Genomic DNA, 15,995 nt, shown 5'->3' on the forward strand with positions numbered 1-15,995 from the left:
GGCCGGCCCTGAGTATGAATGTGTATGTGTGTGTGTGTGAGGATGAATGTGTATGTGAGTATGAATGTGTATGTGAGTATGAATGTGTATGTGTGTGTGTGTGAGGATGAATGTGTATGTGTGTGTGAGGATGAATGTGTATGTGAGTATGAATGTGTATGTGAGTATGAATGTGTATGTGTGTGCGAGGATGAGTGTATGTGTGTATGAGGATGAATGTGTATGTGTGTGAGGATGAATGTGTACGTGTGTTAGTGTAATGTAAATGTGTGTGTAAAATTTGTGCCAGTATGTATCTTGAGTTCCCGGGGATGATGGGGCCACTTGGCTTTACCTGCCACCAGGGCCAGAAAGTGCCAGTCATTTTCAACATTAACCCCGTCTGCTCTGGATTTCTGATCCATTCCATGTTATTTTAATGGACAAATTTTGCTTTTCTTTAAAAAACAAGGACATTTCTAAGTGACCCCAATCGTTTCAACGTTAGTGTGTGTGTGTGTATATTAATGTGTGTGTGTATATATATATATATATTAATGCTGCAGAAAAATATATTTTAAACAGTTTTGCATCATTTAAATTGTGTGCAGGGAATCTGGGGTCTCTGGCGTGTGTACCCTATAGAATATAATGTCCTCGCAATACCTTATTTACAACCATTCACTCATACCTGCCTGGAGAATCTTACTGCATCAAGAACTGGGTTGCTATGGAAACAGGAGATTCCTGTCGTCATGGTAACCTGATGCCGTGAAGCCTGTAGTCTGGGGAGCAGACCGTGTTCTGATACAGCATGTCCCGCGCAGCCAGTACAGATACAGACATCCCCGCCGCCGAGTGTTATCGCTAACAGTGATTATGTCATACGATTGATCCCGCGTCATCAACGCACACTAACTCAATTCTCTAGATTGTAAGCTCTTTGGGCAGCGCCCTCCTCACCTCTTGTTTCTGTAAGTCAAATGGTTATGTTATATACTACACGTTATGTCCTGTCGACCCATTGTGCTGCTCTGTGGTATATGATGGCGCTATATAAAACAATAAGTAATAATAATTATAACATTTATGGGTTGGATCTGTGAGTTTATGAATCTTGTCGTTTTCCCCACATTTTTGTGACTTTTTTTTTTACATTTTCACCCCGCCATCAATATCCAAAATGTTAATATTATTTATTATTCAGAGAAAAAATAGTAAAAAAAAAAAAAGAAACTGATTTTTTTTCTTTTAAAGAATTACTGTTGTCATAGTAACCAGTGGACTATTTAACTCTATTGTATAAGGCGGCGCAGTGGCCAAAAATTGGGACTGTCCTGCAAAAAATGGGCCACTTGGGAGAAGTACCCCAAAAAATATATTTCCCTCCTTGTCCATGACCATCTAAATAATAACCTCCTATGACCCTCATTGTCTTTCTGGCTGAGAGTTATAAGAGTTGTAGTCCCTTTAGGATTAGATCATTGGATAGGGGGTCATCTGTTAACTCACGCTGTCTGATACTTGCCCCCCCTCCCCGCTTTAGATATGGGTGGATGAGAACATGCATGAGCGTGATGGGAGTTGTAATTCATTCATCTGTTGCAGACCCACTGCTGAAATCAGCAGTCATGAAACTTACACAGTGAAAGTGACCCACAGAGCTTGCAATCTAAAGGAAGCTTCTTCATATATTATAGGATTTCAGATACATTTCTGGGACAGGTATATGATTTACACATAAAAAGTGATCCTGGTGCAAAATGTGAAAGCCTGTCTTGTCACCATAGCGACCAAGGGAATGTTCTTGCCGATTGTGTTGTTTTGGGGATATATCAGGCGACCTGTATGTTTATTATCGGTACCTATTTTATGAATAGTGAAGTTATGCTATAAGGAAGTTTTACGTTACTGAAATGGTGGTAGATAAGTGGAACGACCTCCCAGCAGAAGTGGTAGAGGGTAATACAGTGAGGGGATTAAACATGCATGGGATAGGCATACGGCTCCTGAATCTAAGACGAGGCCAACGACTGATTAAGGTTTGAGTCTTTACAGCGGGAGAAACGGGCGACTAGACGGGGGCCGGATGGGGCCAATTCTATGTTTCTAAGGTCTTTACAGATACTGTTTTTGGAACTTTGGATTCAGCAATGAAGTCATCGTCTTAGATTCAGGAGCCGTATGCCTATCCCATGCATTTTCCAATTCCCTTCACCTCTACCACTTCTGCTGGGAGGTTGTTCCACTCGTCCACTCACATGCTAAGCTGCGCATCTGCTTAGAACAAAAAGTATTTATTTTATTTCTAATTTTACGCTTGTCACAACGTATCACAAATTCAGCGCGGAACCCGATAGGAAGAGCCGCAGGCGCCTGGTCTTTTAAATGTCACTGGGGAGATTGCACCCCAAACATCCTTGCCGGGGGTTGCACCGTGGGCTCAGACCGGGGCAAATAAACAAAAACCGGGGCGAAAGATTGGTTCAGGAACCCTATTAACATGCAGCCCACATTATCACGGTGAGATCATGTACAGCTCCGGAGTCACGCCGGCGGAAGACAAAGATGCCGGCCAGCTCGGGTATTGGGGGGGGCTGCAGGAGACACTATGATGTCATTCATGTGTATTGTGTCCTGAGTAATGCCTTGCAGCACAGCATCCTCGCCGCTAATGACAATTCTAATTATAATGATGTCATCATCCTGCAGAAGACGGGGATGTTCTGCGCGGACAGGGAAAGCCTCGCTCAATGCACCACCGCCTGTCATTGGCTGAGCCCGGCAACATGATGTCATCAAGCTCCAATCTGAATCTGGCTTTGTCAACACGGTGCTGGCTCCGGATTAACCCTTTCCTGACCGATGCCAATGATTCAATGTAATGTCGCATGGAGCTGTATCTGTGTATGCGAGCTATTTAGGACAGGGGTATATATATATATATATATATATATATATACATACCGGTATATAACGCAGAAAGGCGTGGGGCTTCATCCAATGAGAAAAAAATACACATATACATTTAGGGTGTGCAGGTCATAATCTAACGGCGGGTCACTGCCACGGCAGAAGCTCATTACAGCCAATGAGTAGTGTGAGAACGATATGTATTGTTTGTTCTGACGTCTGTTTTACTTTTATGATGAATAAATATATACGGTATATATATATATACGATATACCCTACTCAGCTCCAGTGCTGTCTAGCAGGAGAATTCCAGGGAAGTCTAATGAGACCTCCGGCGTAGATGCACATAAAGAGCTCCTATTGATTTCACTGGGCGAACTTTCCTGCCAGTGACTGCCAGATTCTACCAACCGGAACTGGCCAGCGAGAGCCGAAAAAAGGGTCGCAGGCCAGCAATGTTTACTCAGACCAGGGAGAGGACCTCCAGCAAGCCCCCCATCTAGCCCTTCGCATTTACCTTGCGATGGTGACCTGGCGGGGTGTGAATGGAGGGCTGCGTCTCTTCCGTCTTCTAGCGGTCGCCCTCATCTTAACTCCCGCACGTCGCGGCTCCCCGCTGCACAACCACCGGCCACGCGATAAAGTGGGGGGTTATATTACTGTATACAGCGCTGGGGATTATATTACTGTATACAGCGCTGGGGGGTTATATTACTGTATACAGCGCTGGGGGTTATATTACTGTATACAGCGCTGGGGGGTTATATTACTGTATACAGCGCTGGGGGTTATATTACTGTATACAGTGCTGGGGGGTTATATTACTGTATACAGCGCTGGGGGATTATATTACTGTATACAGCGCTGGGGGGTTATATTACTGTATACAGCGCTGGGGGGTTATATTACTGTATACAGCGCTGGGGGTTATGATGAGAAATAAATAATTTTTTTAGCTGTAATACTTCTATGAAGAAGTTAAAATAAAACATAAAGACAGAACCAAAACCAGTGAAAATAAAGATTATATTCGGTCAAAGAGGACGCAGCGTTGAAGGTGTCCGTGAGAAGAATAACGCATATTATTATTATAGTCGTTTATGATGTCAGGCGCGTTATTTCTGCCGGGAGAATCTATTTTATAATCATACAGCGGCTCGGAGGGTCGTGTCGGTTTGTGAGCGTTACTGCGATCACGCGGAATAGTTTGTGCGATTTGTGAAGGTTATCTGATCTACACATAAGTCAGGTCCCTGATGCCCCTCTTACCCCCCGATGCCCCTCTTTCCTCTCCAATGCCATTTTTCCCTCCCCTGATGCCCCTCTTTTCTAGGAGCTCAGAATGTTTGCTGGGTATGGGGGTATCGCAGGGTTCTACACATAAGAAGTCATGACAAAGCCCCACCCCTAGCCACGCCCATGACCACACCCTCATAAACGAAAAGTGCCCCTCTCCGGCCATTTGGAATCGTTTTTCCCCCACATCCTAGTTTTATTTAGTCAGAGAGCTGCGTTACATCACTTGAAATCACGGAGATCCCTATTGTCTCCTGATGCTGTCATGATGACATCACAGGTGTCATTTTAAAAAATTTTTAAAATACATTTTTTTTTTTATATGTTTCCACTCTGATCACCGTACCTGCTGGTCACAGCGTGATCAGGAAGCAGGAGTCCGCAGCCTCGTTTTCAAACACTTGGCTGAGCATTCCAAGCCCACGGGATGAAATAAAACCCTAGTTTTAGAGGAAATATAAATCCTATTGGATGAAATATTATGTTAGGAGGGTTAAGGGTTAATAATAAGATCCAGGACACATTTAGCAGCTTAACAATAGGGGAAAAAATAAGTTCATGGGGAGGAATAAGCATGCAGATCCTGAGAATTAATAAATAAATAAATATATATATTAACCCTTATATGCACTTTAATGAAATCTTGAAATAATAAATATTAACCATTATCCCCCCCATCCCCCCCATAAATCTCATTCTACAAACCCAAACGCTGAGACGAGTCATTGACCCCCAAATTTTAACGTTTAAAGGCGTTACAAAATCTGCACACCCCTAAAGGGTTAAGCGTGACATCGGCCCCGCTGGATCTATGAGTGTCGAAACATCGTTAAGTGTTCAATACTCGTCATCATCACTCATCGGGGACGGAGCCGTCCGCGCGCACGCTGCTTACAAATGAATCGTTCGTCCTGAGCCGGATGTACTTGGCGGGCATTTATTGTACAGTTCAGGGTCACCCATGGGGGGCTGGCAATGAGGGCGGGGGGGGGCAATAGCCCCTTGGGCTGATATCATCAGAACATTCTAAGCCACTACCAGAAGTTTCCTTGTGTGTTTACACAATGTCTGGATCCTTTCCGTGTTCCCATAATGGGATCCCTATTCTACGTAGCCCCCTTTTGGTGGCTTATGGTCCCCCTGGCTGGGTTACCCCCCCCCCCAGTCTGATGATGCCGGCCCTCCCCTGGGCTCACCCATCCCTTTCACTGCAGGGCGATGATTTCAGCCGCGAGTCCCCCAGCCGCTCAGGCCCCCCGACACACGCTTATCATAAACTCAACCCAACTAACAGTCCTGCCTACAGATACCCGGCGGAATTCTGATACGGAAACCGGAATAGCAGCGATCCAACACAGAAACAGAGAGCCTGTCGGCCCATCCGGCCCCCGTCTAGTCACCCGTTTCTCCCGCTGTAAGGACTCAAACCTTAATCAGTCGTTGGTCTCGTCTTAGATTCAGGAGCCGTATGCCTATCCCATGCATGTTTAATACCCTCACTGTATTACCCTCTACCCCCCTGCTGGAAGGCTGTGCCATGTATCTACCACCCTCTGAATAAAGTAAAACTGCCTTCCATTCCATTTCAGTCTCGGACCCTCTAGTGTTGGATTCCGGTCTCTTGTTGTAACGTTTCTCCTCCTGCGCGGTGTTAGTGCTGTTTGTAGTGAATGTACCAGGAATATACCGATGGGGGGCGCAACTCCCACCATTCTGTCTTCACAAGAGACGCTCCGTAACACGAGCAGAAACAAAGAACCGAGTGTCCCGGGGTCAGCGCTGGGACGACAGAAGGTTCATTATTTTATTTATAATATTATCTTTTGTTTATGAAGCGCTAACATATTCCGGGGCGCTGTACAAATTAACAACACTCAGAACAAAGCTACATTAACGAAGATAAACCGGGCGCTGCGGACCCGGCCCGGCCCGTGAGCTTACAATCTAAACGGAATTATATAGGCAGGGGATGGTCTTTGACTTTATTGGTGGGGTGGGAGACACTTTCTTTCAGATTGGGACACCTTTGTTGAGCGGAGAGGCTGGGATCAACTACTAGTCAACAGGACTAGTGGCATTGCCTTACAGGAGGAGCTGGCCCAGCGTGTCGCGAGGTGGCCATGTCAGACCGCAGACCTGTACACTGGTCAGGGACAGAGGGGCTGCTGCACTGAACAATGCCCGAGAATCAGGACCTCTGCTGAAAATCAGGACTGTTGGGAGGTATGACGCAGGAAGCTTGTTTAAAGCTTAAGCCCGTGTCTTTCTTGAGAATTTTGGGCATTTTGTTTGGCTGTTTTGAGGAATTTACTCAAATTTGGTGATATTCTTTGCACATCTGAACCAATAGGATTGCAGGAAAAGAGACCAGACAAAAACGGCACATTTTCCAGGCTGCTTAAAACTTCTCTTTCTCTTTGGAAACAAACATTTAAGCCAATCTTTCACTGCAGACCAAATATCCCCCAAAACCTGTATAAAATAATACCGGGGCGGAATAAATCAATTTTGTTTTGTAGGACAACAAACAGGGGTCCCTAAATAACGCAATATTATTATTATTGTTATTTTATTATTATTATTTTATTATGATGTATAGATTGATATAGCGCCATCATATTCCGCAGCGCTGTACAACGAGTGATCAGGGCATAACCATTAGGGCATCACCAATAAATCAGGAACAAAAGGCACGGATGATATGAGAGTAATAATAATGACAATTATTATTATTATTATAAAAGAGGATTATTTATAAATAAGGAGGATTCCGGCGACGTTGTGTTTTGTTACTTTGTATCTATGGCTGGATCTGAATTCCGAGCATCTTCTCTGTGATGATGACATCATCCTTTGCCTCTATGCAGTGGGTTACTCAGGGAAACTCTGCTTCCCCAGAAGATGCCGGCCAATCACGGCGCTCGCCTGCCTGGCCAATCAGGAGGCTTAGAGGTGATGTCATGGGGAGAGCCTGGCAGTGGTGCTGATGCTGGGACTGCCTGAAAGAGCTTTAATTCAAGGAGTAGAGCCCAGAGAAGAGCATCTCGCTCCAAGGTACAGGTGAGTATCTATTATACGCTTCATATCATATGCTATATATTACACGCTATACATTATACGCTATATATTACACGCTATACATTATACGCTATATATTACACGCTATACATTATACGCTATATATTACACGCTATACATTATACGCTATATATTACACGCTATACATTAGACCCTATATATTATACGCTATACATTATACACTATATATTATACTCTACGCTATACATTAGATGCTATACATTATACACTATATATTATACTCTACGCTATACATTAGATGCTATACATTATACACTATGTATTATACTCTATACATTATACGCTATTTATTATATGCGCAAAATATATTCCTTTCTCCATATTAAAGAACCAGTATTACCACAGTGTTTCCAATACCAGTATATTCCGTTCTGCATGTAGAATATATATGTATATAATATAGAAACACAGAACCTGCCGGCAGATCGGCCCCATTCGGCCCCCGTCTAGTCGCCCGTTTCTCCTGCTGTAAAGATTCAAACCTTAATCAGTCGTTGGTCTCGTCTTAGATTCAGGAGCCGTATGTCTATCCCATGCGTGTTTAATACCCTCACTGTATTACCCTCTACCACCTCTGCTGGGAGGCCGTTCCTCGTACCTCTATTTTTCTCTCGTTCTCGTTTTTGAATCAGTATTAGATGTGTTTTTAACCCTTAGCTGCTGGGAGGAGTGGTTGGCATTTCCTCGTGGAGTTCACAGGGTTAAAGGCATGTATGGCGGCTCTTGTTAAAGGGACGGGGCGTAAAGGTGTGCTGCTTGTGGTTGTTTGGTGCTGTTGTGGTATGTGAGGAGAGGGCGTCAGGTGTGGGTTTGCATGGCTGGCGTGGCAGGGGGCAGCTTTGTACGGATGTGAGTTGCCCCACAGTGGTATTTGGATGATCGCGCTGCGGTTATCGCTGTCTCTGTACTGGGGAGAGTAGAGCGACAAACACCTGGCTCTGCCATGGCTTTAAATCACTTTGATTAATCTGTACCTCGACCATGATGAAATTAACCCATTCATTACCCAGGTGATCCTACCAGACCAATCACCCTGAAAATACCCCGATACATCCCATCCTTCCGCTTCTCATTGATCCGAGTCCTGTTCTTTTTCATTCATTATTGACTCTCTATTCACACTTCACGCCCTTCCTGGTTCTATCCTATGATGTCATCCTTACCAGCTTTTAACCCTTAGTGTTGGAACAGTAGCCACGATGTCTCAAGCGTGACGCTAGTAACACATCTCACTGTTTTGGATGTAATAATGTGCTTCTAAATTTAAAAGTAATGCCAAATTTATTGTTGTTTTTAGTATTTCTTTTAAATCAAGTTTAACAAACAAAAAAAAATTTTTACAATTGGATAAATTCTATTTTTTTTTTTTTTTTTTACATAACAGACCCTACTTCTCCATTCAAAGTTTATTTTTCTACTTTTTTTTAATCTGTATCCTTGTATGTCCTTTATTAAAATGCATACTTCTCGTACATTATATATGTATATAAATATGTATATATATATATTTATATGTCCGCTATGGGCTTGTCAAAGAAAGACAAGTACAATTTTGATTTTAATACCCCCACACTACCCCACATAGAGCAATGAATGGCACACATGTCTCCCAAGAGGTTATGCAGCAGCTGTTGACATCTTATCAACCTTTTTCACTTGCTCTTTCACAGTCATATATATATATTTCTAACGTTTCAATCGGTTAAAAATCGTATATTATTATACTTTTTATTCAATGCATTTTTTTCTTGCGATAACCTAAGTCCCCGAAGGCTCTTTGAGATAATAAATCGGAGCAAAAGAAAGTTGATTGTAGTTTTTTCTGTCACCGCTTCTGTCCAGCAGGGGTCGCCCTTGAGCTCTGTAGACCGGCAGCACCTCGAAGCAGCCCCCCCCCCCCTTGTCTGCTTTGTTCCATTGTGTCTGCTGGACCCACCTAAACCTGTTCCTTTAACAATATGGCTGTCCATCCCCCCCCCCCGCGCCGCACTAAATGGGGGCCCATCAGAAGTAATTAAGATCAACATTAATGATAAAAAAAATCAACATTCCATCAGAAGCGCTGGATTTTAGCGCTTCTAATAGGCCATATTTCCCGTATACTCTGCTTTTAGGGACATTCCCTCTTTTATCTGTTGACTCTTTGTCTTAAAATAAGAAGAGACACAAATAAATATATGGTCTGTCATGGGGTTGCATCAGATATGGGAAGCTCCTCGTCATCTCGCTCACCTTGCCCGGTATTCTCTGAGGTTCTTCTGGAGTCACAATAGGCTCTCTGCCAAAATTTAATAAGAAGGAGTCAGGGAACCAGGATTATAAGCCTGGAGTCCAAAAGATATGGGTAGAGCGGGTGGCATATATATATAGACACGGCTTGTACCGTCCTTCAGAAGCTTGGTAGATGTTTGGGTGGGATCAGGTTGTCCACCAGCATCCCTAGAATCTAAAGTGTCCTGTCTGACCATCTCAAGCAGGTAGTGAGTCCACCCTGATGCCCCCAACGAAGGGAGGTGAATCATCTCAAGAGTCCACCCTGAAGCCCCCAACGAAGGGAGGTGAATCATCTCAAGAGTCCACCCTGAAGCCCCCAACGAAGGGAGGTGAATCATCTCAAGAGTCCACCCTGAAGCCCCCAACGAAGGGAGAGCTACCATTTTTCCTGATGCCCCTCACCGATAAAAAAAAATTTGGGAGGCTGGTAGCTCAGAACACCCATATTTATTGTAGAGAATTGAGTATTAACCCTAATTATTTAAATAACGGTCAACTCTTTTATTAATCTTAATTTTATTCATTTTCATTTTATTAATTAGCGGCAATTTTTCCCATCCTTGTATTTATATTTTGTTTTATATTCACGTTCTTTCTGCTAGAAATGGTTCCATTTTATTTATAATTTGATGATTCTCTAATCTAATAATTGAGGTGGACAAATAAAATTAAGGAATACATTTAAAAAAATGATAATATTTATTTGTTAACAAGATATCGCTAAGAATGCACCAGGAATCGCTGGTAAAATAGCAGAATAATATACTAAAAATATATATTTTTTAAATCCATTATTTTAATTACATATATGATTGCTCACTGGAAAACTTTTCCATATATGGAGTTTAAACAGGACGTCCTGGTGTGACATCATTTCCTGTTTGTATATGGATACACGAGTGCATGGTTTTGCTTATCACAAAGCTGGATTTTCCAATACCGGTTTATTGTATGTTTAAATGGTGATTTTTGGGGAACTTACTTGAAATTAATCAAACAGTAAAAAAAAACTTTAACAAAAAAATTAATTTTGAAACCCATCGTTGTCCTAAATGCCACAATATCAAATAAATATGAAACGAACCATTATATATTATTTATTGATCTAAATAGTGCCATCACATTCTGTAGTGCTGTACAAAGTGTAAATGTATGCATCACATGACACATGACAAATTAGAATCCAGTACAGGCACTAACGGAACCCTATGGTATGAATTATTTATAAGCTGTATTAGAAAATAGATGACCAGCTTCCTAATTAAGCAGCTTTCAGGATGTTTCCACTTGAATGGCCTTTTCATGCCACCCCAGAGGGGCGAACGATTTATTACCCTGCGGGTGTTCATAGCTCTGGCGGGTATTCCTAAAACTGCCAGCCAGACATTACTGCCGGGTCAGGAGTTCCCATGTAGCGTTTAAATTCCTTTACTGTATTACCCTCTACCACTTCTGTTTGGGAGGCTGTTCCACTTATCTACCACCCTTACAGAGTGGAGGCCTGCACTTTGACAGCCTCTGTGCTTTGTGTCCTTCTGAGATGGATGGTATATGATGTCATTTGCCCCATTAATATGTCACCGCCGCCATATGTTGATGATTTACTGCCCCCGCGCTCACAAGCCGCTCCAACTGGGAACCAACTTGTTGCCACAAAGCTTCTTAATTAAGGAATTGAGCTAAAACTCACAAAGTGTCAGGGTTTGCCCCTGAGTCTCGGGGGTTAATGGGCAGATTCTCAGGATTACATCATTCACAACCGACTCCTTCATATTCTGCTTTAAAGATATCCAAGCGCCCTGATTGGTGCTTTTTTCCAGCTATATCATAACTGGAATCCCTGCTTGAATACAGGTGACTCCATTCAGAATAACTTTATCTCCTGACGTAACGGTTGTTATTAGAACCCTTTGGCTGCCACCATTAGTGACACTATAATATAATAAAAATGCTCCTAAAGGGTTAATGCTTGAAGGTTATCAGGCTTAGTGATGTGATATTGATAATAATTATCTTTTTTTTTTTTTTGCATAAAAATACTTTGCATTTCTTTTTCCCCCAATCATATTAAGCGTGTATTGTTGATCACAAATGTATTTTATTTAACTTTCTTATATCCATTTTTCTCTTTACAGATAATACCTCAAACTGTGACCTTTTGTCTTAAAAATAACAGAACCAAAACCTCAGAATCATGACTCTGGCAGGTGAGTTAAACAAATGAAGGTAAAGGGCAAAAAAAGGACTGTATTTGTCGTGTTTAGGAGGTCTCAAAAAGGAATAATGGAATTGTAGGCTCACAAGACCTTCTTCTTCTTCTGGGAGGTTGTTCCACTTATCTACCACCCACTCAGAAAAGTAAAATCCCCAACAAGTTTCGTCCAAGCCTTAATAATAATTCAATATGGACCTTTTCCTGAGGAAATTCTAAAATATAATCTACCAAAAATAATCACTTTGAGTGACCGATCATACTGTTAAATTATTGTCCTGTTACTTTTCCAGTACTTTTTCACACCTGTCCGGCATTTAAATGGTTAAATATATGACCGTTATAGTTTTATAATAACTGAAATAAAGAGAAAGAGGGGATGATTAGAGATGAGCAGAAAGGGGAGAGATAATGAGAAAGAAGAGAAATTGAGAGAAAGGGAAGCAAGTATGAAAAAGGGGATGGCAGGGAGAGATAAAAGAGAAAGATGAGATATGAGGAGAAAAGGGACCTTTTCTGAGGAATTTCTAAAAAAATACTAATAATAATCATTGCTACTTCTGCTGGTTATGCTCAGTAAAACCCTTCCAGCTAAAAAAATAAACACATTTCAAGCTTGTCTGGTACTTACAGGGTTAAATATATTTCAAGCCTGTCCGGTATTTACAGGGTTACATATATTTCAAGCCTGTCCGGTATTTACAGGGTTACATTTATTTCAAGCCTGTCCGGTATTTACAGGGTTAAATATATTTCAAGCCTGTCCGATATTTACAGGGTTAAATATATTTCACGCCCATCCATTAATTACGGGGTTAAATATATTTCACACCTGTCCGGTATTTACAGGGTTAAATACATGACGGTAATCGTTATATAATGTTTGCCAGCACTCAGTTTGCCAGCACTCAGCTATACCTCACGGTGACTCCACCCTGTGTCATTTTTGATTAATGTGTCATCCATGCATTTTTGCCTGGTTTCCATGGTGATTATTATTATGTACACTATACAGTTTTTTTGTGTGTATTTTTTAGCAATAATCTGTATTTTGGTAATACCCAGACAAAATAAACACTTGGAAAAATACCATACTTAGAATTTTCAATATTTGTACACCGCTTTCCGTGCTTTTCCGTGGGTAACACTGAATACAGGTTGTATTTTGGGTCCTTTCGCTCACAGTATTTTCTTTGCTATTTTCGCCATGCAGCTTACAAAGAGAAGATGAAGGAGCTCCCTCTAGTGTCCATTTTCTGTTCCTGTTTCCTGTCTGACCCTTTAAAAAACCAAACTTACAAGTATGATGGTAAGCACGGAACAATATGACATCAAACCCCCCCCCCCACATTCTGGCTGTAAATATCCAGGCACTTGGGGGTGTGGCTAGAGGCAGGAAGAGGTGGGAGTGGGCGGGGAGGTGGGTGTGGCCAGCCACTAACCTTACCCAAAGAGCCACAGAGGGGATAGCTGGGACCAATGTTCCATCTAATTTTTCTTAGGTGGCGTGCGCAGAAAATTTCTCTTGTGCAAAAATTTTCCCAGAGACAAAATTTTGTGCGTACAAGATCCGCGCCGCATTAAGTATAAAAAAATAAATATTTTTTTTAATTTATTTTTTTTATTGGGAAAAACTTGTGCGCACAATTTTTGCACGTGTGCGCTCTCTAAAAAAGCTATGTGCGCGCGCACAAGCGCACAACTTAGAGGGAACACTGGCTGGGAGGCACTCCACTGAGCCAGGCCTAGGGCAGCGCTTAAGATAATAACCCTTCTAAGTGCAGTGGGTTTCTTCATATACTTTTATTATAAAACCTCCTCAGTCTCTCTCTTATCTCAGCAGACACCGTAGACCTCAACTGGTGCGTTATCTCAGACATGGAGGTTATAGAATTAAACAAGAGAGCCTCTGGACATGCCTTTGAGGTCATCCTCAAGCCACCTTCATTCGACGGCGGCCCAGAGTTCAATGCTTCTCTCCCACAACGGCGGGATCCTTCTCTAGAAGAAATCCAGAAAAAACTTGAAGCAGCTGAAGAGAGGCGCAAGGTACTAGAGTTTGAGATCTCGTAATCTGAATAATGAAAGTGCTGAGTATTTCATGGAATCATTTGTTGTACAAAAACTGATATTTTTTTGGAAACTCAAAAAAAAGACTCAAACCTTAATCAGTCGTTGGTCTCGTCTTAGATTCAGGAGCTGTATGTTTGTCCCATGGATGCTTAAATTCAGATTCTGGTCTCTTGTAACGTTTCTCCTTCTTTGAAATAAATTCCCCTCCTGTCCTTTTTTAAATCCCTTTAAATATTTAAATCTTTGTATCCCATACCCCCTCTCTCAGCTGAGTTGAGTTATATGTGACCCAACATTCAGCTGAAACCCCAGATCATCCATCACGGGAGATGATCCTTCAAGGTCCTTCAGCATTATCCAAATCGATGACCCTTAAAAGACCCATCATTGTGTTAATTTTTTGACCCAAACCTACTTTAAGTTTGTAGTGGGTATGTTTGCCTAACCTTTGCCCTGCTCCATTTATGCTGAATTACCCCCAACATACACCACATTGTATTCCTAACTCAATAGCTATGAGTATGACACCCATGGTTTGTTCACCATCCATCACCCATGGGTGCAAATCAGTCGATATCAGATCTCATTGGGGTAATCCTTCCACCTCTTACAGTACCAGGAAGCCGAGCTTCTGAAACACCTGGCGGAAAAGCGGGAGCACGAACGCGAAGTCATTCAGAAAGCCATCGAGGAGAACAATAACTTCATCAAAATGGCCAAGGAGAAGCTAGCACAGAGAATGGAAGTCAACAAGGAGAACCGGGAAGCCCACCTCGCTGCCATGCTTGAACGCCTGCAGGAGAAGGTTAGTTAGAAGTGGTAAGAACATACTCTTTTTAACATTTTTTCCCCCCTTTCTAATTCCATTCCTAAAGCAAATCTAAGGGTCGAGTGACAACAAAAACCTACTCTTCGTGAGCAACTAAAAGAAACATGATCGACAGATCTAAAATAGCGGGGCTATGGAATACTGGTGATCTTACTTGGTTCTATGATAAAGAGATGAGTTCTATGAGGACCATTACAATAGTCCTTCACTGCAAATGGGCCTGGTGTGTTATTGGCGGAAAAGGAAACTTCAATATAAGTTGAAAAACCAGGGTCGGGATTATTTGGGGTCATATTTTTATATTTCTCCTGCCTTTCTGTTCTTGTGAAGGCAGGAGAGGCCAGTAGGATGCTAGGCTGTATAGGAGGAGGTATCTAATGCTGCTTTATAGATCACCGGTGAGATATCACTTGGAACACTGAGTCTGGTTCTGGAGACGTAACATAGAGAACATTCTAAGAAAGGTCGATAAAACAGACCGTGGTCTACTGAACGAAACATACCAGGAAAGACTTAATGTGAAGGCCATAGAAGAACGGTGGGAAAGAGACCTTTTCAAAGTCCAAGAGGGAAAACATTTCAATAAAATGAGGAGGTCCAGAACTAAGGAACATGAATTAAAGTTAGAATGTGAGAGGCTGAGGGGTAATTAGAGAAGATTCTACCCTACAGAAAGTGTAGAAGATACCTGGCATAGACTAAAAATGGAAGAATTAATAAGGAACAAGTAATTTAGAATGGGAAGAAGATGGGACCATTGATTTTTTTCTTCATGTGATCTTAAACGCGTGATTTAAATATGTGAGTAGTCACCGCTCTGTTTTGTTTTTTTACCCTCCAGGATAAACATGCAGAAGAAGTCAGAAAAAACAAAGAACTGAAGGAAGAAGCCTCCAGGTAGAAGAGCTCGGCTCCGACATTTTGGACTGAGGACTCCAACGTGTGCCTGAGATTTCCAGCACAATGTTAAGCGACTGAGACTCTCATTCTTGCTTTATATGTTCGTGAATGTCAAGAGACGACCCAACCTTTTTATTTATTTATTTATTTTTTGGGGCGGGAGAAGCTTAGGGTGGTTTGATGATAACGGTGGGTTTGGCGATGTCGGCCCCCATCAATTCCTAACGCGTCACATCCATGAAAACGGCCACCAACGACGTAAACGCCATGTCCGTCAAAGTGCGATTCATCCATTACGAGCCGATTGGCCAGCTTGGCGGTGATGAGAATGCGCTTGTGGTTTCCCCGCCTCCGGCGCAGATCAACCAATTGAGCCAGGCATCTGCGATAGAGACACTGATTTTATATGTTTATCATTG

General features: G+C 42.2%; 1 protein-coding gene across 3 annotated transcripts; it reads left to right on the forward strand.

Moving 5' to 3' along the window:
• The first annotated feature begins 11,756 nt into the window (after positions 1-11,756).
• Positions 11,757-15,577, forward strand: LOC149283147 (stathmin-4-like). Of its 3 annotated transcripts, none has more exons than XM_089497919.1 (5): positions 11,757-11,769; positions 12,988-13,083; positions 13,615-13,823; positions 14,461-14,652; positions 15,518-15,577. In XM_089497919.1, the coding sequence occupies exons 1-5, from the start codon at positions 11,757-11,759 to the stop codon at positions 15,575-15,577; spliced, it is 570 nt and encodes a 189-aa protein (XP_089354045.1). The 3 variants fall into 3 exon arrangements, with proteins under 3 accessions (XP_089354045.1, XP_089354046.1, XP_089354047.1); XM_089497920.1 differs by having other exon boundaries at positions 13,618-13,823; XM_089497921.1 differs by lacking the exon at positions 12,988-13,083.
• The last annotated feature ends 418 nt before the right edge of the window (positions 15,578-15,995 follow it).

Source organism: Sceloporus occidentalis, unplaced genomic scaffold, assembly GCF_023333645.1.
Source record: "Sceloporus occidentalis isolate IW3139 unplaced genomic scaffold, rSceOcc1.0.p SCAF_111, whole genome shotgun sequence".
NCBI classification, from domain to species: domain Eukaryota; kingdom Metazoa; phylum Chordata; class Lepidosauria; order Squamata; family Phrynosomatidae; genus Sceloporus; species Sceloporus occidentalis.